This window comes from Aspergillus japonicus (genome assembly GCF_003184785.1).
Source record: "Aspergillus japonicus CBS 114.51 unplaced genomic scaffold BO86scaffold_113, whole genome shotgun sequence".
NCBI lineage: Eukaryota > Fungi > Ascomycota > Eurotiomycetes > Eurotiales > Aspergillaceae > Aspergillus > Aspergillus japonicus.
Genome location: NW_020291750.1, coordinates 1 through 23,120, shown reverse-complemented (window position 1 = coordinate 23,120; position 23,120 = coordinate 1). Strand labels below are relative to the sequence as shown.

At 51.7% G+C, this 23,120-nt stretch overlaps 6 protein-coding genes across 6 annotated transcripts; 3 read left to right on the top strand and 3 right to left on the bottom strand.

Moving 5' to 3' along the window:
- Positions 1-222: 222 nt before the first annotated feature.
- BO86DRAFT_27431 (CENP-S family protein) lies at positions 223-1,283 on the bottom strand. Its single transcript, XM_025667252.1, has 5 exons — positions 1,118-1,283; positions 901-1,024; positions 722-755; positions 331-581; positions 223-256 (listed from the first exon to the last, which is right to left on the bottom strand). The coding sequence occupies exons 1-4, from the start codon at positions 1,148-1,150 to the stop codon at positions 464-466; spliced, it is 309 nt and encodes a 102-aa protein (XP_025522080.1). The 5' UTR covers positions 1,151-1,283; the 3' UTR covers positions 223-256; positions 331-463.
- A 182-nt stretch (positions 1,284-1,465) lies between these two features.
- On the top strand, positions 1,466-2,659 carry BO86DRAFT_393618 (uncharacterized protein). Its single transcript, XM_025673057.1, has one exon. The coding sequence runs from the start codon at positions 1,790-1,792 to the stop codon at positions 2,456-2,458; it is 669 nt and encodes a 222-aa protein (XP_025522079.1). The 5' UTR covers positions 1,466-1,789; the 3' UTR covers positions 2,459-2,659.
- A 333-nt stretch (positions 2,660-2,992) lies between these two features.
- BO86DRAFT_326375 (NAD(P)-dependent oxidoreductase) lies at positions 2,993-4,299 on the bottom strand (the record flags this gene model as incomplete). The annotated part of the gene is made up of 3 exons (XM_025668564.1): positions 2,993-3,727; positions 3,909-4,108; positions 4,176-4,299. The coding sequence occupies 3 exons, from the start codon at positions 4,297-4,299 to the stop codon at positions 2,993-2,995; spliced, it is 1,059 nt and encodes a 352-aa protein (XP_025522078.1).
- A 499-nt stretch (positions 4,300-4,798) lies between these two features.
- On the bottom strand, positions 4,799-13,307 carry BO86DRAFT_414051 (putative cell morphogenesis protein (PAG1)). The gene is made up of 5 exons (XM_025674806.1): positions 13,085-13,307; positions 12,196-12,938; positions 11,910-12,140; positions 8,545-11,847; positions 4,799-8,490 (listed from the first exon to the last, which is right to left on the bottom strand). Coding segments are annotated over exons 1-5 (7,740 nt in total). The 5' UTR covers positions 13,086-13,307; the 3' UTR covers positions 4,799-5,028.
- A 1,977-nt stretch (positions 13,308-15,284) lies between these two features.
- Positions 15,285-17,964, top strand: cprA (NADPH--hemoprotein reductase cprA). The gene is made up of 2 exons (XM_025667249.1): positions 15,285-17,510; positions 17,576-17,964. The coding sequence occupies exons 1-2, from the start codon at positions 15,720-15,722 to the stop codon at positions 17,870-17,872; spliced, it is 2,088 nt and encodes a 695-aa protein (XP_025522076.1). The 5' UTR covers positions 15,285-15,719; the 3' UTR covers positions 17,873-17,964.
- A 577-nt stretch (positions 17,965-18,541) lies between these two features.
- On the top strand, positions 18,542-22,626 carry BO86DRAFT_349908 (DDB1/RSE1 family protein). Its single transcript, XM_025669371.1, has 5 exons — positions 18,542-18,873; positions 18,957-19,627; positions 19,679-21,585; positions 21,644-22,090; positions 22,157-22,626. The coding sequence occupies exons 1-5, from the start codon at positions 18,779-18,781 to the stop codon at positions 22,457-22,459; spliced, it is 3,423 nt and encodes a 1,140-aa protein (XP_025522075.1). The 5' UTR covers positions 18,542-18,778; the 3' UTR covers positions 22,460-22,626.
- The last annotated feature ends 494 nt before the right edge of the window (positions 22,627-23,120 follow it).

The following is a 23,120-nucleotide window of genomic DNA, read 5'->3' as shown; positions in this document are numbered from 1 at the left end:
GCATGATTTGCTGCCTCTTGTTCGACGTCAGATATCAGCTGGTAGTTCAGCGATAGGTTCAAGATTCTCCGAGGTAGAATCGGCCCGGTGATTGGACTCTCCAGGGTTGATGGTGTCTGGCGAGGTCGAGTGCCTGTTCGCGTTGTTAGGAACCTTGTGCAGTGGCGTCATGAACCATGACGAATTAGACCTTCTAAATTCACGTCAATCTGATCTCCGCGACTGTAAGTTTGAAAAAAAAGGTCCGCCACCATGCCTGTCAGAAAGTTAGCCACCTCTCCGGTTACTGGCTTGACATGAGATGGAAGTGAATGGTTTTGCCTTACATACCCTCGAAGTTGGCTCTGAATGGCAGAGGAGCTCAGCCACCAATGTTATGGAAGCTTTCGGGTAGACCTGCACATAGACTTTGGACTGAAGTAATCCCGACGGAGGGACCACCAGTCGGTGGAACCCCATTGGATCAGGCTTCTTGATCACGCATCTGCTCAACGAACGCGCGGAGAATGGACTCTAAGCCCTCGTTGCGGCGTGCCAGGAGCATGACATCGGTGACATTGACTGTCGAGCGGCCGGCATGCCTAAAACGGAAAGCCGAGCATGTCAGCATATCGTAATGCCAACGTCCCAAAGCACGAGACAGAACCACAACATAGCAGCCAGCTTTTGGTTGTGAGAGGAAGTTCCTCGAGTGAAAGAATCACTTAAGAATATCACTTACTTGGAAAATGATTCTAAGTCCTGGCTAACGGTCTCTATTGGGGAATTCAGTCAGCATTCGGACGGTAGTCTGGTGCGAGAGGAGAAGAAAACATCCAACAAGAAACATCTAAAAGGATGCTGCTGATAGCGTACATCCAGCGTGTTGATCTCGATGGTAGGCAGATGAGAGAGACCAACCGATCTGAGCCCAGACCAACTCTGTCAACGCCCCGATGAACTGAGGCGTGGCGTTGATACCGAGCTTGATGGTCTCTTCGTCCACAATCCTCCCAATCGCCAGCCAAAGAGCAGACTTCAAGCGCTATAATGAGTGCGAAGACAACAATCAGCACAGCTGCCCAAGCGTACACGCAGTGGAGCAAGCATCGCACCACCCTGATAATGGGATACATACCTCTTCGAGTCCAGCTTCCTCGTTTTGATCCATCGCGGAAATTTCAGCTATGAGAACAGGGCTTTTCGGAGACCTGAAAGTAATGAAGTGACGCGAACCGCAGACTCTACTTGACAAAATGCACCAGTCGCAATTCACACACGCCTATCAAGATGATACCGACCGAACTGTAGCTTGCCGATGCGCGACGACTTCCCGCGGCAGTTGTGTCGGGGACGCGTTGAGTATGCAGAATGAGCCGTGATTGGCCAAAGCTCAACCCACCGGAATAAATATTAATCCGTTACCCGGGCCTGGAGAATGACGCTAACCTCGAACCAAAAACATTTCCACTTTCGGCATTTCAACTCCGAATGCGCGATTTATTGCGGCGAAACTAAGCTACTTGACCGAGGACAGAGAGGTGGCCTTTCACCTATACAATTTTTCTGTGTCTTTGGCGAGAAACAAGCACCGAGCTCTGTGGTGCAGTGTCTGTTGCCTTTTGTCAAAAAGGCCCTTTTCCGTCATACCGCAGACAAGCCTTCCAATTCCAATCCCCCACACTCCGAACATCCGGCCAAACCCGCCCACTGCCTCGCAACCTTGAACAGCCCGCATCGAAGAACAAGAGTCGAAACCCAACAACCCTCAATCCACCCCGAAACGAAAACTCCCCCAAAAAAAACCAAAATGTCCACCCCAACCCCCGACCCGGGCGCCGTCGCCCTCGACGCCCTCACCGACTTCTTCACGCAGCTCTACTCCGTCGCCGAGACCGTGGTCACCCGCTTCATCACGAACCTGCACGGCTCCTTCGCCAACGTCTCCATGGGCCGCTGGACCAAGGTCATCCTCTCCGTGGTCGGCTACCTGATCATCCGACCTTACATCGAAGCCTGGTTCAAGAAGATGCACGAGAAGGACCGCAAGAAGCACATGGAGAAGAAGCGCGCCCAGGAAGCGGCGGCTGGCGGTGGTGCCGCAGGCAAGGGCGAGAAGAAGAAGGCGCGCATGTCGGCCAATGCGCTCCGCGGCGGGGGACGGGTGCTCGGGGAGGTGGAAAACACGGACGATGAGATCGAGGACGAGGATGATACCGCCGCCGCCGCCGCCGCCACTGCCACTGCCACCGCGACCGCGACCGGCTCCGCGGCTACGTCCACCGTTACGCAGGAGGATTTCGCGACGGCGAGCGGGGTGCCTGAGTGGGGGAAGAATGCCCGCAAGAGGCAGAAGAAGTATCAGAAGAGCTTGGAGAAGGAGGCGGAGAAGCAGACGCAGAAGTTGTCCGAGGAGGAGATTATGGAGCTGTTGGATTGGAGTGAGGATGAGGCTGAGGGAGTTAAGAAGGAGGAGTAGGTTGGGGCAATCCCAAATTGGTTCGACGAGAGTCCTGGACGGGCTCTTTGAAGTTGGATGGATGCATTGGTGCGTGATGGTGCTGCGGAGCTCTCTCTTCTTTCTGTGAGCGGAGTACGTATATATATGTGTGTATGTGTGTGTCTCGTTGGTCGGGACTATTATTACTCTTAATATCTCTACATAATTGGTATAGACAAAATGATGATCATGTTGCTCTTTTGGAAAATGTGCCATATCTGGCGCTACAGCTGTGTCATTGTTCGTGTTTACTAATTCCTACATGAGTTCGACGCACATGCCCACTAGCCTGTGGATTGAACGCGGAAACTAAACAGAATTTATCTCTTGCTTGGTATGCCAAGCATGTCTTCAATTAGAAGTGCTCCTAGGTCTTCAATTCCTAGGATAGGAGAGTTATAGTCCTTCGACACCAGGCTGCTCTTCATTGCGCGGTTGATTGAAGGGCATCGCGATATCTGCGGCATTTGGTTCCTTGAAAGCGAACATCCACCCAGAAACTCAACCCCCCTGTTATTGCGACCTATCCTGAAGCCACTTGTAGACCACCGAGAAATCCTTACCGCGGTGCTCTTCTTCCACAGCATTATACACGGTACGAGCTACGTCAGCCAGGGGGAGAGGCGAGCCCGACTCCTCTGCAGCCGTGATCGCCAACCGTAAGTCTTTCTTCATCAGGCTGACGCCAAAGCCACCGGCATAGTCACGAGAGGCTGGCGCCGTCTCCACTACGCCAGGCACAGGGTTGTTGACCTCCATCGGCCAGCACCGACCGGTCGACGTACTGACCATATCAGCAAGAGTCTTGGGATCCAGGCCCCAGCGCAGGCCCAGATTCATTGCTTCGGCGGTGGCGATGTTGTTGATCGCCAGGATGTAGTTGTTGACGAGTTTTCCCGAGACCCCGGCACCGGGGGCGCCCATGTGCCACGCATTCTTGCCCATGAGGGACAGAACCGACCTCACTCGGTCAATGAACTGACCGGTCTGGGACGTGGCACCGAACATGAAGCTGAGCGTACCGTTGCGGGCTCCGACGACACCCCCGGACACAGGTGCGTCCACAAAGCGACCTTGGCCGGTGGTGTGAATCGCATTCGCAATCTCTTTGGAAGAACTAGGATCGATGGTTGACGTGTCGATGAACAGACGCTCCTGATCCAGAGCTGGAAGTTCACCGTGCCGGAGGATGGAATAAAAGACGTCTTTGACATGCTGCGGCTCTGGGAGGCTGGTTATGACAACCGTCTGGAAACAGGAAACGTTATCAGAAGACAAAACTAGCGACCCAATTGGGCATTGACAAATCTTGACGAATCCAAGAAGACTGCAGACAATATCCCATGGCGAATGCTGTCCGGGGTCGAAGTTCCAATAGACCCTGTGATGCGCGATGTTCCGACCGTCGAAGAGAGCTCTATTCACTTACAGATTGTTCTGCCATATCTCTCGCGCTCTCCGCCACGACAACATTGGCCATGCCAGTGCTAGTGCCAGCAGCAGCAGCTCGCTTGACTGCCTGACGAGCTTCCTCCACAAACCGCGCGGTGGTATCTTGATTGACATCGCGAATCATTAGCGTGTCGGTGGCGGGGATCTTCAACTGTATATTCTTAGCCATGTTATATCCTAGACAGAGAATCGCACTGTCAGCCACCCGCAACACGCATGCTCGAGAGGTTGGCGCCATACGTACCCATTTGTCCGAGCCCTATGAATCCCCACGTGGCATCTTTATGTGTAGAGGATGAGAACAGCCTTTTTGGAGTAATGGGGGGCTTTCGAAGAGGATGGCTCTTCGAAGGGGCTACTCTTGACATGCGGGTGGTTCCCCTCAGGAGCGGGGATAGAGCACCGAGACGATTCATTGTTGAGTGTGAATAAGTGCTATAGCTTGGTGCTGCCAATGGCTTCTTGTCTCACAGTCAAGCAGTGGAACGCGTCGTTCTGCAAAAGTGGTAGCTATCGTAAGTTGAGGCTGTAAATGCAGCACTTTGGCTGTAGTTCATCGGTGTGAGGGGGGTCAGCGCTGCTGGGCCCGAGGACGGCGTCGAGCAGTAAATTGAAGTCAGGTAGTAGTCCCGTGGATAACCGATTCTTGCCATTCAGCTAGCAAAGTGGTTGGTAGACACATCGAGTAATGCTGGTGAACTAATGGAATATGGGGATGTCGATCTTTACCCCGACCTCGTGCGGGGAAGGCCCAATTCGGCAAGGCCGCGGAGCGTCACTACAACTCACTGCACGTGTCACGGTTTACCGAATTTAGATTTAGTACAACTACGCTCTAGGGTGAACGTCGCTTTTTATGTTCCATGTCTAGATTAAATAATGTACAGAGACTGAAGGGAGATGCCAGTGCATCGGAAGTTAACATGAAAACCGCTCGTACGACACCACAGCAATCGACAATGGGTATGTTGAACGCCAGAAGAGGAAAAGAAAATTGTATTGAGACGCCGTCAAATGATGCCAATGACCGTTCAATAGAATGCCAAGCTGCGCAGGACAGAGCGTCCACCAAAGGACTCTGAGGTGCAGGGGGCATCTCATTGCTGTCCCGGGGATGCTGGATTGCTCGTCGGGCCATTCAAATATTCAGAGGGGACTTTAGGCACGCGTGGTGAGCTAATTGCCTGTGTCCGTTGTTGTGCGCGGATTATATCACGCTGACGCTCCTTGTCTCGGCTCGGGGCCGTGCCACCAGTGAGCCGTCTCATGCCGCTGCGAATCATCGACTCAAGCGACGATGACCCTTCAGTAGCGCTTCGTACCTGGTTGATGGGATGTGGTATAGATGGCTTGCTATCAGCAAACGTGTCTTCCATCTCATCGTCCGAAAGAAACGCAGACTCGCCAAAGCCAATGACAGGCGTGGCTTGCTGTACACTGGACGACGATGGCGAAGGCAAATGATTGGCCGGAGAGGTCACGGACCGAGTGTGAGACACTGGACGTGCAAGTTGGCTGGGGGCCGGGGGTGTGAATGTACCAGAAGGATGTACCCCAGCGCTATCGAATCGTAGATTTGGCGGCCGGGACTCTGCAAGTCCATTATGAAAAGAGGATGTCGAGGCAGTCCTGGCAAGAGATTTGCGCAGAATCGGCGCCGTTTGCTGATCATAGAGACTGGCACTCGTATCGGCATATGCGCCAGCAAAGCTACGTAGTGCGGGGTCTGAGATGGTGTCTAAGACCGGATGGAGTGGGTCCGCCTCCTCGAAAAAGTCGTCCAAGCTGTCCAGTTTCTGCACAATATCTCCCATGTTGCCGTCCGTCTGCGTGTCAATTGATTTCATGGTATCTGCTCGCATAGGGAAGAACGAGTCACTGTATTCGTCTGCATGAAATTCAACCTCGGGCTTGACGGTTTCTTGCACCTCCATGCGGTCCACTTCTGCACAAGTGTAGAACACCGCGTGAACATTCTGACGCGTGATATTAGACTGAGAGGCAGGCATCGGAATTGACCATCCGGTTGGTTCGGGTATTCCATAAAGACTTTGAATACGTTCGTATTCTTTGCGAACGGCCCGTGACGATGAGGCCGAAGCCATGCTCATTCGAAGGTGATGGCGTTCCATTGGGTTGGCCGATACTGTCATAATGTGGTCCATGACTTGCAAAGCCTGAGGGCACAGATCAGTTTGCAGCAGCCGCAGTAATGGTGAGATGAGGTCAGGGCCATGGCTCGTAACTTCCTCTCGTCGCATGTCGATCTCCGGTATCAGAACACATAGTATCTTCATGACCTTGACGCGGAACCATTTAGTGGTATTTGTCAGAAGACCCATGAGGAAGATCAAGCTCTGAACATCCAGTCGAGGGAAATAGTAGGAGCGCAGCTCGGTGATGATATGGCTCAAGAAATCGTTCTCTGCCTTATACTGTCCGTTCGCAAACCCGAGCAGAGAGGCTGCAATACGAGGACACCCTTCGCTCTCGGCAACGCGCGCAAGTAGAGTAGCCCGTGCCAACGTCTTGGGATTGTCAATATTCGAGTCGAACTGATGGAGAAAGTGGGGCAGGTTCGCCAATACTGTGAGGAGGAGCCTGTCACTATCTCCGATGAGATCATTGTTTGGAAGGCCGCTCAGACGATGCAAAACGTCCAATGTGAGGTTCAGAGATTCACTTGACTTCAATCCTTTATAGACCAGATCCTGGAGACCACCGAAACCGCCCTCCCACTTGGGTGGCTGGCCTTTGATGAGCTCTGCAACTACGATGGGATCGCTCATATTCAGACGATCCAAGAACTTCTCTAGCATACCAATGCTTTCGACGAATTCTGTTTCATGGATCGTATTCAAACAAGCACACGTCGTCCAGAACAGCTGTGGATAGCGCAACAGATCCGCAGGGGCCAAGGACCCGATGATGATCTTGAGCGTTGTCAGAATTTCCATTGAGAATGTCCGATAATCCGACTCCTCGTCTGCGATTGTATTAGATAGGCGAGCGAGCATGTCGGCTAGCATCCTGGAGTCAAGTGACATGGATATGCAACGGAATACCTGGAATGACCGACAGGCTAAATGTCGGACAGGGCACGATGTCGCCCAATTCAAGGCTTCTTTTGCCCAAAGGTCATTGATGCCTTCATAAGCAAGGTTAAAAAACCCGACGACTTTATGAGTAACATCAGACATTGACGTGGGAACACGGCGGCCGTCATCGGCATCATCTTTGTCACTGTTGTCCTCATATTCCCACACAACCTTGGGGTCACTCTTGCGGATCATCTCCACAAAGTCCTCAATAGATTCCCTGGTGCCAGCAGGGGAATCGTCTTCCGTCTTGGCAGCGACCAGCTCATGGATCAAGTGAACCAACATTTCTCTAGCCTCTTCTTGGACAGTGACAATGTAATGATCCCATAGAATGAGCGCAACATGGAGCAACTTGACCACATCTTCCAGTGCCGGAGTGATGGCAGCAACCATGAGATCAACAAGCAGTACCAAGGAAACTTGACCCAAAGAAAGCCCGGCCTGTTTGTTTCCTAGTGGAAGTACCGTATTGAGATCAGCAACATATGGCAGGCTCTTGATGTCGGCCGGAGCTGGTGTAATTTCCTTCCTCTCTTGCACCATGTGCTTGGGAACAACCTGCATCAAGAAGAACTCGATCACTTTCGAGCCGGCAGGGGTTCCTGAAAGAAACACAACCACCTGCTTGGCGTACTCAACAAAGTTCTGTTCTTTGCGTTCCAAGCAGAGGCTGATAATAAAGTCCAGGACCAGTTGCACGTTTCCTCCATGCGGTCCCGTAGCCAACGCTTGCCAGAGGGCTTGCACTTCGTTTGGAAGTGTGGTACTGCAACGAATCGTGATCTCAAAGAGATTGGCTAGAAGCATGTATGACTTGGCTGTCGGCCCGCCGTTCGGATCAACTTGGAGTTCCATTGTCTGGACCCACGGAAGGATAGCAGCCACCATGTTCCGTTGACTGTCTGGTCTCAGATTCTTAAAATGCAATGATAGCTCGGAGAACAAGGGAAAAGCTAGGTCGGAGTGTTGCATCGCCAGTCGCTTGGACGTTTCAAACTGGGCGAGTTTGTACACAGCGGTCGTCTTGTCAGAGATGCTGATGTAAAAATCCTGCAGTCTTGAGCTTTTCTGCTGCCGTTCCTCCAAGATGCGAAGAAGTTTGGCGGACTTCATTCTGATCTCTCTCTTCTGATTTCCAAGTGTGACAAGGACAGCACCTAGAATCCGCCAGAAATTGAGGGGGAAGTCTGTGTGCTCAATAAGGACCTGGGTGACGACTTCAAAGTAGCTTTCTAGCGCTTTGGGTCTCTCTGCAACATAGCACATCTCGATGGAGCGCTCTAACAAATAAGTATGCTCCTTGTTGTGCACAATCAGATTCTTGAGAGCACGTCTACCGATGGCATGCCATTTGTCGCTGATCGAAGTAGTGAAAATAATATCAATCCAAGATAGCATTCGACCTACATCAAATTGCAGCACCGAGCCGCTCTCCGTTGTGATGCTGATTGGTCCAGCCTGCAGAAGTCAGTCAGCCGTCCGTCTCAAAATAGAAATTTAGGAGATACTTACACACAAGGATGCCATGGCACTCAGAGCTGCTGCACGCAGGTTCTTCTTCTCGATTTCCATGGCAGCTCCAGACTCATTGTTTTGCGAAGGAGCATATTTCCGCATGTTCTCCTCCCTCTGCGAAATTTGGGACTGATTGGGCGAATATCCACACCAATCTTCCATGAGAGAGAATGCGGACTTCCTGGATTCGAACGGTATCCACCGAGAGGGATCGCTAGTTCGATTGATACCTTCAAAGAGTTGCTCCATGAGACCACAATAGTGAAACCTGAGACGCTGGAATTCCCAGTCATTCTGGACCTCGGCATCACTCAAGAATATTCGAAGATCTTTCGCATAGGTGACAAGGTTGTTGACGATCCAGTCGTCATTGTAGATATCCGATTCTTGTAGAAAATGCGACGTTAGCTTGTACACATATGTGACTTCCGTCCGCAGTCGATCCGTCTTGCGGTTTCTTCGCGGGCTGCTTGGGGAGCGATAATGTGTGCCGATTCGAATCTTGGCCTCCTCATTGCAAGTTGTGACTGCGTACTGCAGCGATTCGAGAAGGGTGCGGTAAAGATTTTTGTTGATAGATCCGAGGGCGACCACTATAGCATTTCGTATGGTAGGGCGCTCGGCTGACAACAACGGGATTACAAATGCAAAAAGACTTCGAGCCGAGCTAATCTTATCTTGAGACTGCTGTGACCCTTTGGATCCTTTTCGTGCATGTTGAGCGTTTGCCAACTGGCTTTGTGACTGTGCACCAACACTGTTGAGAGTGGTGCATGCCATGACCAGATACAGTTTCCATTGCTCAATCACAATTTCGGCCGACAAGTTGCCCCGCCCCAATATACGAGCTTGAGCAGCTTCCATCGGGCCGTATTGATGCGATGGCCCCTCAGCATAGTATGTGATTGCTTTGTGCATAAGAACAAGTCTGGCACACACAATCTCACGTCCCAGTGTCACTGCGAAAGGACAGGTCTCGAAGCTTATCCGGATGATGTTTGGGAAAACTTTTGACCATAGTGTCGAGTCATACGAAACCTCGCTGCTACACATATCTATCACGACTTGCTGAGCAGCACTTCTTCGCTTACTTTTTTGAATCCTGCTCAGCTCAGCCACAGTCAATGATTCACTATTGACATCCAGTATTCGGTGTGAGTCGGCTTCTAGGATCCGTATGATTCGAGTATTCTCTTTGCCAAGAGCGCTATCGAATTCCGTGATGAGACGAAGAACTGTAATGGCAAAGGCACGAACACGTCGAGATTGAGAACAAAGGAAGAAGAGGCCATGGGACTCGATTTCCTCAACATGAGCCAGAACGCTGGAGAGATCCAACTGTAGAGCTCGACTACCTGATCCGGTCTTGTCGTTTGATTCTGCAGCAGCACCCTTTGACTTTTGCTTTATCTCCTCGATCCAAATCCTCAGCAACTCGACATAGAGCCTCAGCGTAGATTCGATATGACCTGGTCCTAGCATGCCTTCATCGGACATGGTCGAGTATCTCGCATCGAAGTTAAAGATGAACCTGGCGAAGCCAATCGTGACCTGCTGGGCGTGGGACTGACGCGCGATGGCTTTCAACGATTCGGCAGACGAGACGGCTATGTTCGACTGAACGTGTGCCGTTCCGGTGCAAAGCAAATTGATCAAGGAATTGAAGGGAATGCGGTCAGATAGACACCGAGGTAGCGCCTGCACAGCAACATGAAGTAGGTCATAGAATCCTTGTTTTTGATCTAGGGTGGTAAGGTGATCATCTCGTCGACCAAAGCTGAAAGCTTCCGAAATTGGAGTCTTGGGTGTCGTGCCTCCGAACTTTTCATCCAGAGCCGCCTGGCCACCAAATGTGTTGTCACATAGAATGGTAATCTTGCCAAGAATATCACAGAAGCGAAGGTAGTATTCCCTGACATTGTCACTAAGCCTTGCCGTGTTGACAGGTCGCGACAAGGAGCTATCCCGATTCTCCGATGCATTGGGTGGTCGAGGGTCAGCAAGCAAATGTGGGCGATGGAAATGAGTTGGAGCAGAGATGTCGGTGAAGGGATTGGGAATTGATCCCGTGGGGAACGGGGGGCATAGTTGATCGCAATTCTCTAGGTCTGTCATGATAGCAAGGAATGTCCTGATGCCAATGACCATTTTCTCAGGCTCCATCTGCTCAATCTTGAGCTCTTTACCTGAAAGAAAGAGGTCCGAGTTGATCATAGGGAAGATGATGCTACGGAAGCACACATCAGGGTGCTTGAACCCGATCATCCGTACCAACTGAACCAGAGGGTCAGAGACGGCTGGCTCCGTACTGAGATACGTCCTTTTCCCTGGAGGTAAAGCTATTCTGGCCACTTCTTCGACTTTACGTAGAGTGGCCGTTGGTGACTCCGAGTAACGAAAGAAGAATGTCCAAAGCAGGCGGCACATTGCCTGGAGAGCTGTTCCCCGTGTAGGACGATCTTTTAGCCTCGACGGGAGGCTCTGTATCACCGAAAGCCATTGCGAAGAAAAGTTCTCTTTAGTTGAAACGCATAGTAAGAGCACGTGGAGGGGGAATGCTGCAGCCCAATGACGTGGCTTGGTCATCATCTGTGATAGACGAGACTGAACCAAGTCAATGAACTCCTTCCATTTAGGGAGGGTAAGGTCACAGGTAGTGCTTGCTGCTACCGGAAGTAGTAGCTTTTCGAGTATGTAACAGTATGCCTGCTTGACGCGCGGTCCGTGAGCGTTCGCGAACAAGCGCGCAAGTGACAGCATGAATTCACAGCATTTACCCCAGATCTCAGGGTGTGTTCTGATACGAACGTGCCTCATTCCCAAGATCAGGAGCTCGGCCTTGGCATCGCCTTCTTTCGAAGGCCCGCGTAATGTTTCGTCCTTTTGATATTTATCCAGCTCCTGCAGAAATCTGTTTGCAACGCCCGCAAAGCTGGTCTCGCTCATGATACCGAGCAGCTGCGAGTAAATTCTCCAATTGGCCATGCGAAGAGATGACGCCGATATCTGATCAGGATCAACGGCCTTCAACTGACCGAAGACAATGTCCTCCAGGCGATCCACCATGTCCGAAGTAATTGAGGCAAGGCTACTTTGATTGAAGATCTCGATCAGAATTCTGCAAACCAGGTAGACCGACACTGTCGCTCGCCGCTCTGCCATGATGACTTCATCGTGCCTAGACAACAGCGTCCGGGGAGGGGAATTTGAGTCGGACGGTGTAGCTGACTCAGTAATAATCTGAGGTGGCTCCGTGTTGCGCCGGATGAGAAGCCCGTTATCAGCAGCAGGTGGCTTGGGCTGATATTCAGGCAATTAGCAAGAGGTGATCTGAGGGGACCGCGAGACACTTAGAAACTTACCTGGCCAGCAACCTGTTTCGCCACAATAGCCGCATCGCCTATCGCTTTCCTCCAGTACATGATGGTGTCAATCAGGGGCTTCGGATTCCGCCGTGCAATGTAACCCAGAGCTGATATCAATTGGTCGAAGCTTGCGTCTGCACCCGGCCCGCATACCTCTTCGACTGGCGCGTCAGATTCACCAAGTTTCATGATAGCCTGGTTGATCTTGTGTTCGGCTTGTCCAATAAACTTCAACAAGGGTCAACGCTTGTCTTACTCACCATGGAAAGGTGGATTGACTTACAGCATTGAAAAGGTGATGAAGTGCATATTCCTCTGTAGATTTTATATCAGGATGAGGTCTCGAGTGTGAACGGCTATGGGATCGTTCCTGTTTGGGCTTTCCATTGGAATTCATGCGTTTATGCGTCGCAATGGCCAGACTGCCGCTAACGACATCGTCCCCATCTCGATCGTCTATTGTGCCCAGTGTTCCCTGTATATGAGCGCTTGCCCCGTTGCTGCCCTGGTATTGAAAGGTTGAATGCATACTGGGCTGTTCTGGTCGGCCTGACCCGGTACCTTCCGGCTCGACCGCGCCACTTCGACCCAGGGATACGATCAGTTCGGAACTCAGCGGACTGCTTGATGCTGTTGAGGCAGCAAAACTTGGGTTGCGGGAGTGCTGGATCCCGTGTACAATCGAGGTTTGACGGTGGTGACCATAGGAATTTGACGGCCGCCTCTCGAGACCACCATCATATCCGAAACCGGGTCGTCCAGCGATTGGCTCGGGACTTTTAGAATGGGAGGCACCACGGCGGTTGTTCTGAGGCTGTAGACTCGAAGAGGACAAGGAAGCAGAGTCAAGTCCCCTCACCGTAGACGTTTCGCGGCTGTGAACAGTGGACGATGGGGTGCTTCTCGTGACGAGACGTTCTGGTGGAGCTGAAAAGATATGGTGCGACACAGGGTTCGAATCGTCAGGGATGAGGGGCATTGGCGTTGACTGCAACGGACCAGCCTTAATCGACGGATGTGAGGCCACTAGGTAGCGAAAGAAGCAGATTAGCACCGAGCTATCATCTCAAGCCTGTGATAGGATAGGAGGTAGCGATAGAATGAGATTTAGCGTGCAGAGCGGCAGTGTTATTAGACACAAGAAAGCATTTTGGTCAGGCAGGATCACGCACTGTTATACTGGTGGTGGTTTGGAAGTCAGGCTGAATTCATTTCTGAGTAATGCTCTTCTCTGTCAGAGCGGAACAACCCAAAAGATTGAGCCGGCAGTGCATTGCTACTCTGCTGCTTAGAGGTTGTCAGCTGGGACAAGAGATAACGGTTGTTGATGCATAGGTTTGGGAATCACTGAAGCTTTGTTGCTGGAAAGACCGGTTCGTTCGCGACCGAAAGAGGCTCGGAGCACGGGGAAGATGGGTAACAGTGCGGAGGACCTTTAGGAGAGGGAACGTCACTGCTATCCTCGCTCTCTCTCTCTCTCTGTTCTCCCAACATCGAGTCGGCAATATTTTACCTAGTACCCTAAGTTACCTTTTGACTTACTCTACCCCATACAGGCTACAGTATCAAATCACATGATTAAATCAAGATATATCATGCGAAAGAGTTAATTCTTTTGTTATCATTGAATATCCTCGTATTTTCTCTGTTCTTCACGGCAGCCTCAAGCGTCTGTCCAAAAGCAGGAGGTACCGGGTATTGAGGATCATGCTCAAATAAGCTTGAGTATCCGTGAAAATTGTGCATACAAACATTAATTGCTCTGCTATTGAGTTTCCGGAGACCCCGGTCTCGTCCAAGCGATCAACCTGAGAAAGTGAAACACGACACGCACGAATGCAAGGTATCCTTCGTTGAGGACATCAAGGGGGCGGCGAATGCGACCGCCTGGGGTAATCATCTCAAACTTCAGATGATGTTTGTGGCAACTCTGCTCCGTACAGAGCTTGGAATTATCTTCACTGGACTAGACCAGGGTCGTGATAATGATGGCAATAGCGCTAATGAGAATAGGCTGAACATGGACAGTAGAAGAAACCCAACAACATGAAACCTTTCATGGTCCAGACAGCGCTTCAGTGGTGGGCACTATAAGATACCACCATCGCTGTCATGGCTCCGGCAACGGCGAGCAGTCTTACGAGAGATTTCCGACCGCTGACGCGAGACCTACTTGCTAGCGATCTCCTACTGCTACAATATGAATCGGTGCATGGCGGACAAGTTTCCTTGCAACTTGCACACTGCGATAGAACCCTCTAGAAGAATGATGCGCTGTTGCGGATTTTCCTACCACAATGTACAGTTCAGGGTATATGCGGAATGAATCCGTCCATCGTGATGAGGCTGGTCGGGGAACGGCACTGGCGTCTGGAAATACCGCGGCGCGGAAACGTCAATAAGCCTTAGGGGCACGCGGAACAAGCAGCAGTCTAAAGCACAGTTACATCGGTGGTTGTACGGGGATGCTCCAAGTGACACAACCGTAGTCAGAACCAGCCAGATCCCTCGTGCACGAGACATACAGTACATACAGTACAGTACGCAAATGCCCAGGACGGTTGGTTTAGTTATGTGTACAATTTATGTATACGAAAGTGAGCATGTGCTGCTGTATACCAAGTTACCTACGCAAAGAAACTGCCACAAAGGCGGAACTCGGCTAGTTGGCCTGGTGGTCGGCAGCGTCGTTCGGGAGATCCCCCAGATTGTTTGGCGCCTTTCACGTTCATTTCTCGTCTTGAGTCGACCGCCACCTGGGTTTCTGGGATGGCCATAGGCTCATACCAGGGCCGAATTCTCCTTCCGAACCAAACTGTATTTCGGTCCAAGTGTCGGCCCATGGGGTGTATCCCCACACCTTCACATTATCAGAAAGGGTATATATTTCGTAGAACAGGCCCAATTTTCAAGATCACCCCTAGGATCTCGAGGTGACTTGCCAGATCGACCCAACTAACTTGAGGACAATCACCACATTACTGTGGACTCTAACAGCAAATCGATCTTATTCCATTCCAGAACTCCAGAAAACCAAGCGAGACATCCTGGAACTGAAAGACGTCCGAGTTCAATTGCAGTCGAGTCTGATCATCGGAGTCCGGCGACTGCACTGCTGGCAATTTGCAACAATTGCCAAGGATAGATTAGCGGCACGGTTGAACCCACCAGCCGTCCGAGTTCCGAAGCACCGGACCCCCGAATAGGACAGTGGGAATCTGGGAAAGGCCACTTTCGCCTGAGGCACAGACGGGACTCCACTGTTTGTCAACTTTGAGTCTTTGACCCATTTTTTACCAGTATCGATCGTCCCTCAACAGTTCCCGCCCGGTTCTCGGCGCCCCTCCGTCTCATTGCTGCTCTCTGATGCGCCGGCGGTCAGTTTTGTGCTTGCTGCTTGTGACTGAGGCCAACTGATTATCGGCATTTCGTCTTTCCCTAGATCAGACCACGGTTCCCTCATCTTACCCTCCTCGGGTCTTGGCCCTGATCTTCTTCCTTTCTCCCTTTCCGTTCTTCTTCTTCTTTCCTTCTATCTTTCCATTCCATATTTGTACTCTCCTCCCGGAGTCCTCCTTGGAGCACGCCACCTGCTTGGAATTCTTCCTTTGGTGATCGCTGCCGGGACTCGATACAGCCTGAGGGACCTTTCGGTTTTCCCTCGTTTACTCACCCCCCTTCCTTCTTTGCGCCCTCCCGTCTCTCCGCTCGAGTCAGTCTGCGCTTCCTGCCAGGCTTACCCAGTCTCAACATTAACCCCCGGGGCTATTGCTCTCGCATCCCCCACAGAGCTCCTCCCCCGCCATCATGGCGCAACTCGACACCCTCGATTTGGTAGTCTTGGCGGTGCTTTTCGTGGGTAGCGTAGCCTACTTCACCAAGGGCACCTACTGGGCTGTTGCCAAAGACCCCTATGCCTCTACAGGTCCCGCCCTGAATGGTGCCGCCAAGGCCGGCAAATCCAGAAACATCGTCGAGAAGTTGGAAGAAACTGGCAAGAACTGTGTGATTTTCTATGGATCGCAGACTGGAACCGCAGAGGATTATGCCTCTCGATTGGCGAAGGAAGGATCTCAGCGCTTCGGGCTCAAGACCATGGTCGCTGATCTTGAGGATTATGACTATGAGAACCTGGACCAGTTCCCCGACGATAAGGTTGCGTTTTTCGTTTTGGCCACGTACGGCGAAGGTGAACCCACCGACAACGCTGTGGAGTTCTACCAGTTCCTCACCGGCGAGGATATCGCTTTTGAGAGCGGCGCTTCTGCCGAGGACAAGCCGCTATCCTCCCTCAAGTATGTCGCGTTCGGCCTGGGTAACAACACTTACGAGCACTATAATTCGATGGTCCGCAACGTGGACGCCGCTTTCCAGAAACTTGGAGCTCAGCGGATTGGCACTGCCGGTGAGGGCGATGACGGCGCTGGTACTATGGAAGAAGACTTTTTGGCCTGGAAGGAGCCCATGTGGGCGGCGCTGTCTGAAGCCATTGGTCTGGAGGAGCGGGAGGCGGAGTATGAACCCGTCTTCTCTGTCACCGAAGATGATTCTCTGAGCCCTGAGGACGATTCTGTTTACCTTGGTGAGGCCACCAAAGGTCATCTCGAAGGCAGCCCGAAAGGTCCATTTTCTGCCCACAACCCTTATATCGCCCCGATCGTCGAGTCTCGTGAACTTTTCACTGTCAAGGATCGTAACTGTCTGCACATGGAAATCAGTATTGCTGGAAGCAACTTGTCGTACCAAACCGGTGATCACATCGCTATCTGGCCAACCAATGCTGGTGCGGAAGTTGATCGGTTCCTCCAAGTTTTCGGTCTCGAAGGAAAGAGACACACGGTTATCAACATCAAGGGCATTGATGTGACCGCCAAGGTTCCGATCCCCACCCCTACCACGTACGATGCCGCTGTTCGCTACTATCTGGAAGTCTGTGCCCCTGTTTCTCGTCAATTCGTCTCGTCTCTCGCCGCCTTTGCTCCCGATGAGGAGAGCAAGGCGGAAATCGTTCGTCTCGGTAGCGACAAGGACTATTTCCATGAGAAGATTTCGAACCAGTGCTTCAACATCGCCCAGGCTCTTCAAAGCATCACCTCCAAGCCATTCTCCGCCGTGCCTTTCTCTCTACTCATTGAGGGCCTCACCAAGCTGCAGCCTCGCTACTACTCTATCTCCTCGTCCTCCCTTGCGCAAAAAGATAAGATCAGTGTCACTGCGGTTGTGGAGTCGGTTCGGCTGCCTGGCGCCTCTCATATTGTCAAGGGTGTGACGACGAATTATCTCCTTGCTCTCAAGCAAAAGCAAAATGGCGATCCTTCTCCCGACCCTCACGGACTGACCTACGAGATCAACGGTCCGCGCAACAAGTATGATGGTATCCACGTCCCTGTCCATGTTCGTCACTCGAACTTCAAGCTGCCCTCTGATCCTTCTCGGCCTGTTATCATGGTCGGACCTGGTACTGGTGTTGCGCCTTTCCGCGCATTCATCCAGGAACGAGCTGCTCTGGCTGCCCGGGGCGAGAAGGTTGGACCAACAGTTTTGTTCTTTGGCTGCCGCAACCGCAACGAGGATTTCATGTATCAGGATGAATGGAAGGTATGTTCTGGCTCTCCTGACCCTTTTTCAGTATGCACTTGAGACTTACCAAGTAATTTCAATAGATTTACCAAGAACAGCTTGGTGACTCGCTGAAGATCATCACTGCATTTTCTCGCGAATCTTCCCAGAAGGTGTATGTTCAGCATCGCTTGAGCGAGCATGCCGAACTCGTCAGCGACCTTCTCAAGCAGAAGGCAACCTTCTATGTCTGCGGTGATGCTGCGAACATGGCGCGTGAGGTTAACCTTGTGCTTGGCCAAATCATCGCCAAGCAGCGCGGTCTTCCTGCCGAAAAGGGCGAAGAGATGGTTAAGCACATGCGCAGCAGTGGTAGCTACCAGGAGGATGTGTGGTCATGATTCCTTTCGGTGTGCATAGGTTATAGTGATCCTTTCTCTCGATACGACTTTTTGATTCGTATTTTTTCATGTCTAGATGAACTTTGCATATAAACTTCGCCGCATTTCTTGGTTTGTTGCTTGGCGTGGCTCATGTATGCCTAGTGTTTGGTTCTTCTCTGCGGCATTGATTGGTTCTGCAGAGTTATTGGTGTGGTGTGTCGGCCGAGTTTCGGTCATCGACTTTTGCAGGGAACCAAGATAGATCATCATGATAGCTTCCCCCTACCTTCAAATGATTCACAAGTATGCTATATAGAGACCCATGGTTACACAAATCTGAGAAACATCTGTTACTTACTGTATATTATTTTTTTGTGATCGAGACAACCTCACAGGTTCCGTGATTTCCGCGTTCGTGACATTATCGAACTGACTGCTATTCGTCGTCTCATGTGGAAAGATTTGGAGTGTAGACGTGTATGAAATGAAGAAGTCGAGTGTACTACATATGATGATTTGCCCTAGTAGAGAGGATGTTGTCTTGATTCGGCTGATTGCCGTGAAAGAGAGGTGAAGATACAGTAGCACCGATCTTCGGGCATAACACGGAGTTAGAGGCTAGCCATCTTCTGCTACTGAGCGGGAGGAACCCGCCGCGACCATCGTCATTTCACTATCACTAATCCTACCATTCCAGCTTCTTGGCCTTTGGCAATCCCACCCCATCCGCATTTAAATATTTCGGCTCGCAGGAAGGCTATGCAATTACTTGTACAGTTCTGAGAGCGCCGACCTTACCATCACGTTCGCTTGCGTTCTCACATTGTCCCGGGGCGCCCGTCGCTTGTCTGTCGTCTCGTTATCATATCCCCGCAGTAGTCCCCACAGCGAAAAGCGCAACCAGCTATTAGTGCCACCGCCAGGATGGCCTACGTTGTGCCAATCCACCGGGCAAGCAGCATACGACATGCGCTGACGCTGCAGTTCATGAAATCGGAGGAGGAGGTTCTGGTTGTCGCGTTGGTTGACCTTGCTTCTCCAATTCAGACGGGCCTTTGCGTTGCGGTTCAGCGGCTAACAGTTTTCTTTCATTTCCCGACAGGAAGGCGAACCGACTCGAGTTCTACAATCCCACTCCCGATGGATTGAGCCTCGCCGCTTCGTGCTCTCTCTTCGCCAGAGTCACGATGCTGGCCCGACTTCCGGCTCCCGCTGACTCGTCCACCGACCACCTCGTTGTGGGTACAGACCGCTACACCTACTGCACACTATCGTGGGACAGTACGAGGAATCAAGTGCGCACGGAGAGGAACTATGTGGATGTCGCCGACCCGTCTTCGCGGGAGGCTCAAACGGGCAATCGTTGCTTGATCGATCCGAGTGGCCGATTCATGACGCTCGAAGTCTACGAGGGTGTCATTGCGGTCATTCCCATCGTGCAGTTGCCCAGTAAGAGGAGAGGAAGACAGGTCACCTTGCCTTCAGGCCCAGACGCACCCCGCATTGGTGAGCTTGGCGAGCCGACAACGACCCGAATCGACGAGCTGTTCGTGCGCTCCTCGGCATTTTTGCACGTCCAGTCGGGGTTGCCCCGGATTGCGCTGCTTTATGAGGATAATCAGAAGAAAGTGAGACTCAAGGTTCGGGAGTTGCACTACAGCGCGGCTACCGCTACCGTGAGCGCGGATGCGTCGTTTGAGGAGCTGCTAGACGGCTTTTCCGAGGAACTCGACCTTGGGGCCTCTCATCTCATACCGGTGCCCGCTCCTTTGGGTTTGTGCCTCCCCCTTTATGCATAAAAGGATCTGTGACTAATCAGACTAGGCGGTCTTCTTGTCCTGGGAGAAACGTCTATCAAATACGTCGATACGGACAGCAACGAGATCGTGTCTCGTCCTTTAGATGAGGCTACTGTATTCGTGGCCTGGGAGCGTGTGGATAGTCAGCGCTGGCTGCTGGCTGATGATTACGGAAGATTGTTTCTTCTCATGTTGGTTCTGGATTCCAACAATCAGGTCCAGTCTTGGAAGTTGGATCACTTAGGGAACACATCACGGGCATCCGTATTAGTGTACCTTGGGGCTGGAATCATTTTTGTCGGCTCCCACCAAGGTGATTCACAAGTCCTTCGGATCGGAAATGGGTCATTCGAGGTAATTCAGACGCTCTCCAATGTGGCACCGATCCTTGACTTCACGATTATGGACCTTGGGAACCGTACCAACGAAAGTCAAACGCACGAATTCTCTTCAGGACAAGCCCGCATCGTCACTGGTTCAGGTGCCTTCGACGACGGAACTCTCAGAAGCGTGCGAAGCGGCGTCGGCATGGAGGAGTTGGGTGTGCTGGGTGAGATGGAACACATCACCGATCTGTGGGGTTTGCGAGTAGCCGCCCAGGGTGGATTCCTTGATACTCTCCTTGTGACCTTTGTGGATGAAACACGAATTTTCCAGTTTAGTCCGGAGGGTGAGGTGGAGGAACTCGACGGCTTCCTTGGGCTGAGTCTCTCGGAGAACACACTTCTCGCCGCCAATCTACCTGGAGGCCGGATATTACAAGTCACCGAACAAAGAGTCCTGATCGCCGACCTTGAGAGTGGCATGGTCACATACGAGTGGACACCACCTGACCAACTTGTAATCACTGCTGCTTCAGCCAACGATGAATGCATGGTCCTTGTGGTTGGCGGTGAACTCGTGACCGTTATAGCACTCAAAAATGAGCCGCAGGTAGTGACCCAGAAAGACTTCGGCGCCGACAATCAGATTTCTGGCGTCACGATCCCTTCTTGTCCCACCGATGCCTGCATTGTCGCATTCCCCCAGTTGGCCAAGGTCTCGGTTTTGAAGCTGGAAGACTTGAGTGACCTCCACACGTTATCGTTGGGCCCTGCAGGCGAGGCATTTCCTCGCTCTGTCCTAGTGGCGGATGTCCTCATGGACAGTCCGTCAACTCTTTTCATTTCGATGGCAGATGGTAGCGTCATCACCTACTCATTTGATACCAAAGACTACTCTTTGTCAGGCATGAACAAACTCATCTTGGGTTCTGAGCAGCCGACCTTCAAGAAGCTCCCGAGAGGGGATGGACTCTACAACGTTTTCGCAACTTGTGAGAACCCTAGCCTTATCTATGGTTCTGAAGGTCGCATTATCTATTCCGCTGTGAATTCTGAGGGTGCTTCTCGCATCTGCCACTTCAACTCCGAGGCATATCCCGAAGCTATCGCTGTTGCTACGCGCCACGATCTGAAGATCGCTCTGGTGGACACGGAGAGGACAACGCAGATCCAGACCCTTCCAGTGGGCGCAACTGCCCGCAGAGTGGCTTATTCACCTTCGGAGAAAGCTTTTGGAATTGGCACCATCGAGCGCAAACTGAAAGACGGCGAAGAGCAGGTTCAAAGCAGGTTTGTCCTTGCGGATGAGATTCTGTTCCGACGCCTCGATTCCTTTGACTTTCAACCCGAGGAGTTAGTGGAGAGCGTTGTCCGTGCCGAGTTCTCAGCCGGTAAAGATGAAAATGGTCGGGAGGTGATCAAGGATCGCTTCGTTGTTGGCACAGCGTACCTGGACGATGAGGGAGAAGAGTCGATTCGAGGCCGGATCTTGGTCTTCGAGGTTGACAATGGTCGGAAACTGGCCAAGGTAGCCGACTTGCCTGTGAAAGGTGCCTGTCGTGCATTGGCCATGCTAGGTGAGAAGATTGTAGCGGCTCTCGTCAAGACTGTAAGTTCTCCAGCAACACTTGTGAGCGATGTTTCCCCCGCGTACTAACAATTAGTAGGTCGTGGTCTATAAAGTGGTCAACAACAATTTCGGAGCGATGAAGCTGGAGAAACTAGCCAGCTACAGGACCTCTACTGCGCCTGTGGATGTAACGGTGACAGGCAACGTGATCGCTGTCGCAGATCTGATGAAGAGTGTCTGCTTGGTAGAATGGAAGGAAGGTGAAGATGGTCTCCCCGACACTTTGACAGAGGTAGCTCGACACTTCCAGACGGTTTGGGCCACAGGTGTCGCCTGCATCGCGGAGGACACTTTTCTCGAGAGTGACGCCGAGGGTAACTTGATTGTGCTTCGCCGCAATCGGACCGGTGTCGAGGAGGATGACAAGCGCAGATTGGAGGTCACCGGTGAGATCTCGCTAGGGGAGATGGTCAATCGAATCCGGCCGGTCCACATACAACAACTGGCGAGTGTAACTGTCACTCCCCGAGCGTTCTTGGGCACGGTATGTCATCCTGTCCTTTTGATATCACCCTAATCATTGTGCAGACTTCTGACTGCTCTACAACAGGTCGAGGGCTCAATCTACCTATTTGCTGTGATCGACCCACAACACCAGGACTTCCTGATGCGCTTGCAAGCCACCATGGCAGGGAAAGTCGAGTCTCTGGGTAATATCCCATTTAATGAGTTCCGTGGGTTCCGCAGCATGGTGCGCGAGGCCAAAGAACCGTATCGTTTTGTGGACGGTGAATTAATAGAACGGTTTTTGACCTGCGAACCAAGTGTACAGGATGAGATCGTCAAGTCCGTCGGCGCAACGGGTGTTAGCGAAGTCAAGGTTATGATAGAGGCTTTACGGCGACTGCACTAGAAGCTCGAGAGATTTGAGATGACATCTGATCCATGAACACGGGTACAATTTCCGCATTCTGACATCAACTACTTCGTGACTCAGAAATGAACGATTTTTGACCTATTTCTACCATGCTGTATAGATGTCATAATATGATCAGCTTCTGACTGAAGTGAAGGGCGCCCGCCATGTATACTCATCATTCTGTCGTACCGTGCCAATCAAAAGAACATCACTTGAGCAGCGCTTACCATGCCTTGTCTTTTCCACCAGAAGGCTAAATGAGTAGACGTGTGCAGGGTGCAGAATTATGGGGCCCATCAGAGAGCATATCGTAGGAGGAGCCAAATCTATTTCTCACACTCAAGTCCTTGGTCTCCACTGCAACCAACTCAACTCTCCTCATCCCCTCCTCACTACACACACACCCTCTCTCTCTCACACACACACACACACACACACACACACACACTCTCTCTCTCTCTCTCTCTCTCTCTCTCTCTCTCTCTCTCTCTCTCTCTCTCTCTCTCTACTCTCTGTCTCGCAACACGCCACTAAGCAATTCCCGTGGTAGTCTATCTGTCTGTGTTAGCTGGACCGCGGTCATGGCTTTACCTCCCTGGCGTGACGGTGGCTGGCCGATTGACGAGGAGATTGAATTGATCAGAAAGGCAGGAGC

Excerpts from the sequence above, each read along its gene's own strand:
- BO86DRAFT_27431 (XM_025667252.1), bottom strand. The coding sequence starts at position 1,150 with ATGGATCAAAACGAGGAAGCTGGACTCGAAGAG. Across the intron at positions 756-900 it reads GTTGGTCTGGGCTCAGATCG|AGACCGTTAGCCAGGACTTA; the intron begins GTTGGTCTCTCT and ends ATTCCCCAATAG. Across the intron at positions 582-721 it reads GACTTAGAATCATTTTCCAA|GCATGCCGGCCGCTCGACAG; the intron begins GTAAGTGATATT and ends TTTCCGTTTTAG.
- BO86DRAFT_393618 (XM_025673057.1), top strand. The coding sequence starts at position 1,790 with ATGTCCACCCCAACCCCCGACCCGGGCGCCGTCGCCCTCGACGCCCTC.
- BO86DRAFT_414051 (XM_025674806.1), bottom strand. Across the intron at positions 12,141-12,195 it reads TTCATCACCTTTTCAATGCT|TTTATTGGACAAGCCGAACA; the intron begins GTAAGTCAATCC and ends CCCTTGTTGAAG. Across the intron at positions 11,848-11,909 it reads CGAAACAGGTTGCTGGCCAG|CCCAAGCCACCTGCTGCTGA; the intron begins GTAAGTTTCTAA and ends CCTGAATATCAG.
- cprA (XM_025667249.1), top strand. The coding sequence starts at position 15,720 with ATGGCGCAACTCGACACCCTCGATTTGGTAGTCTTGGCGGTGCTTTTC. Across the intron at positions 17,511-17,575 it reads TGTATCAGGATGAATGGAAG|ATTTACCAAGAACAGCTTGG; the intron begins GTATGTTCTGGC and ends TAATTTCAATAG.
- BO86DRAFT_349908 (XM_025669371.1), top strand. The coding sequence starts at position 18,779 with ATGGCCTACGTTGTGCCAATCCACCGGGCAAGCAGCATACGACATGCG. Across the intron at positions 18,874-18,956 it reads GAGGAGGTTCTGGTTGTCGC|GAAGGCGAACCGACTCGAGT; the intron begins GTTGGTTGACCT and ends ATTTCCCGACAG. Across the intron at positions 21,586-21,643 it reads TAGCGGCTCTCGTCAAGACT|GTCGTGGTCTATAAAGTGGT; the intron begins GTAAGTTCTCCA and ends AACAATTAGTAG.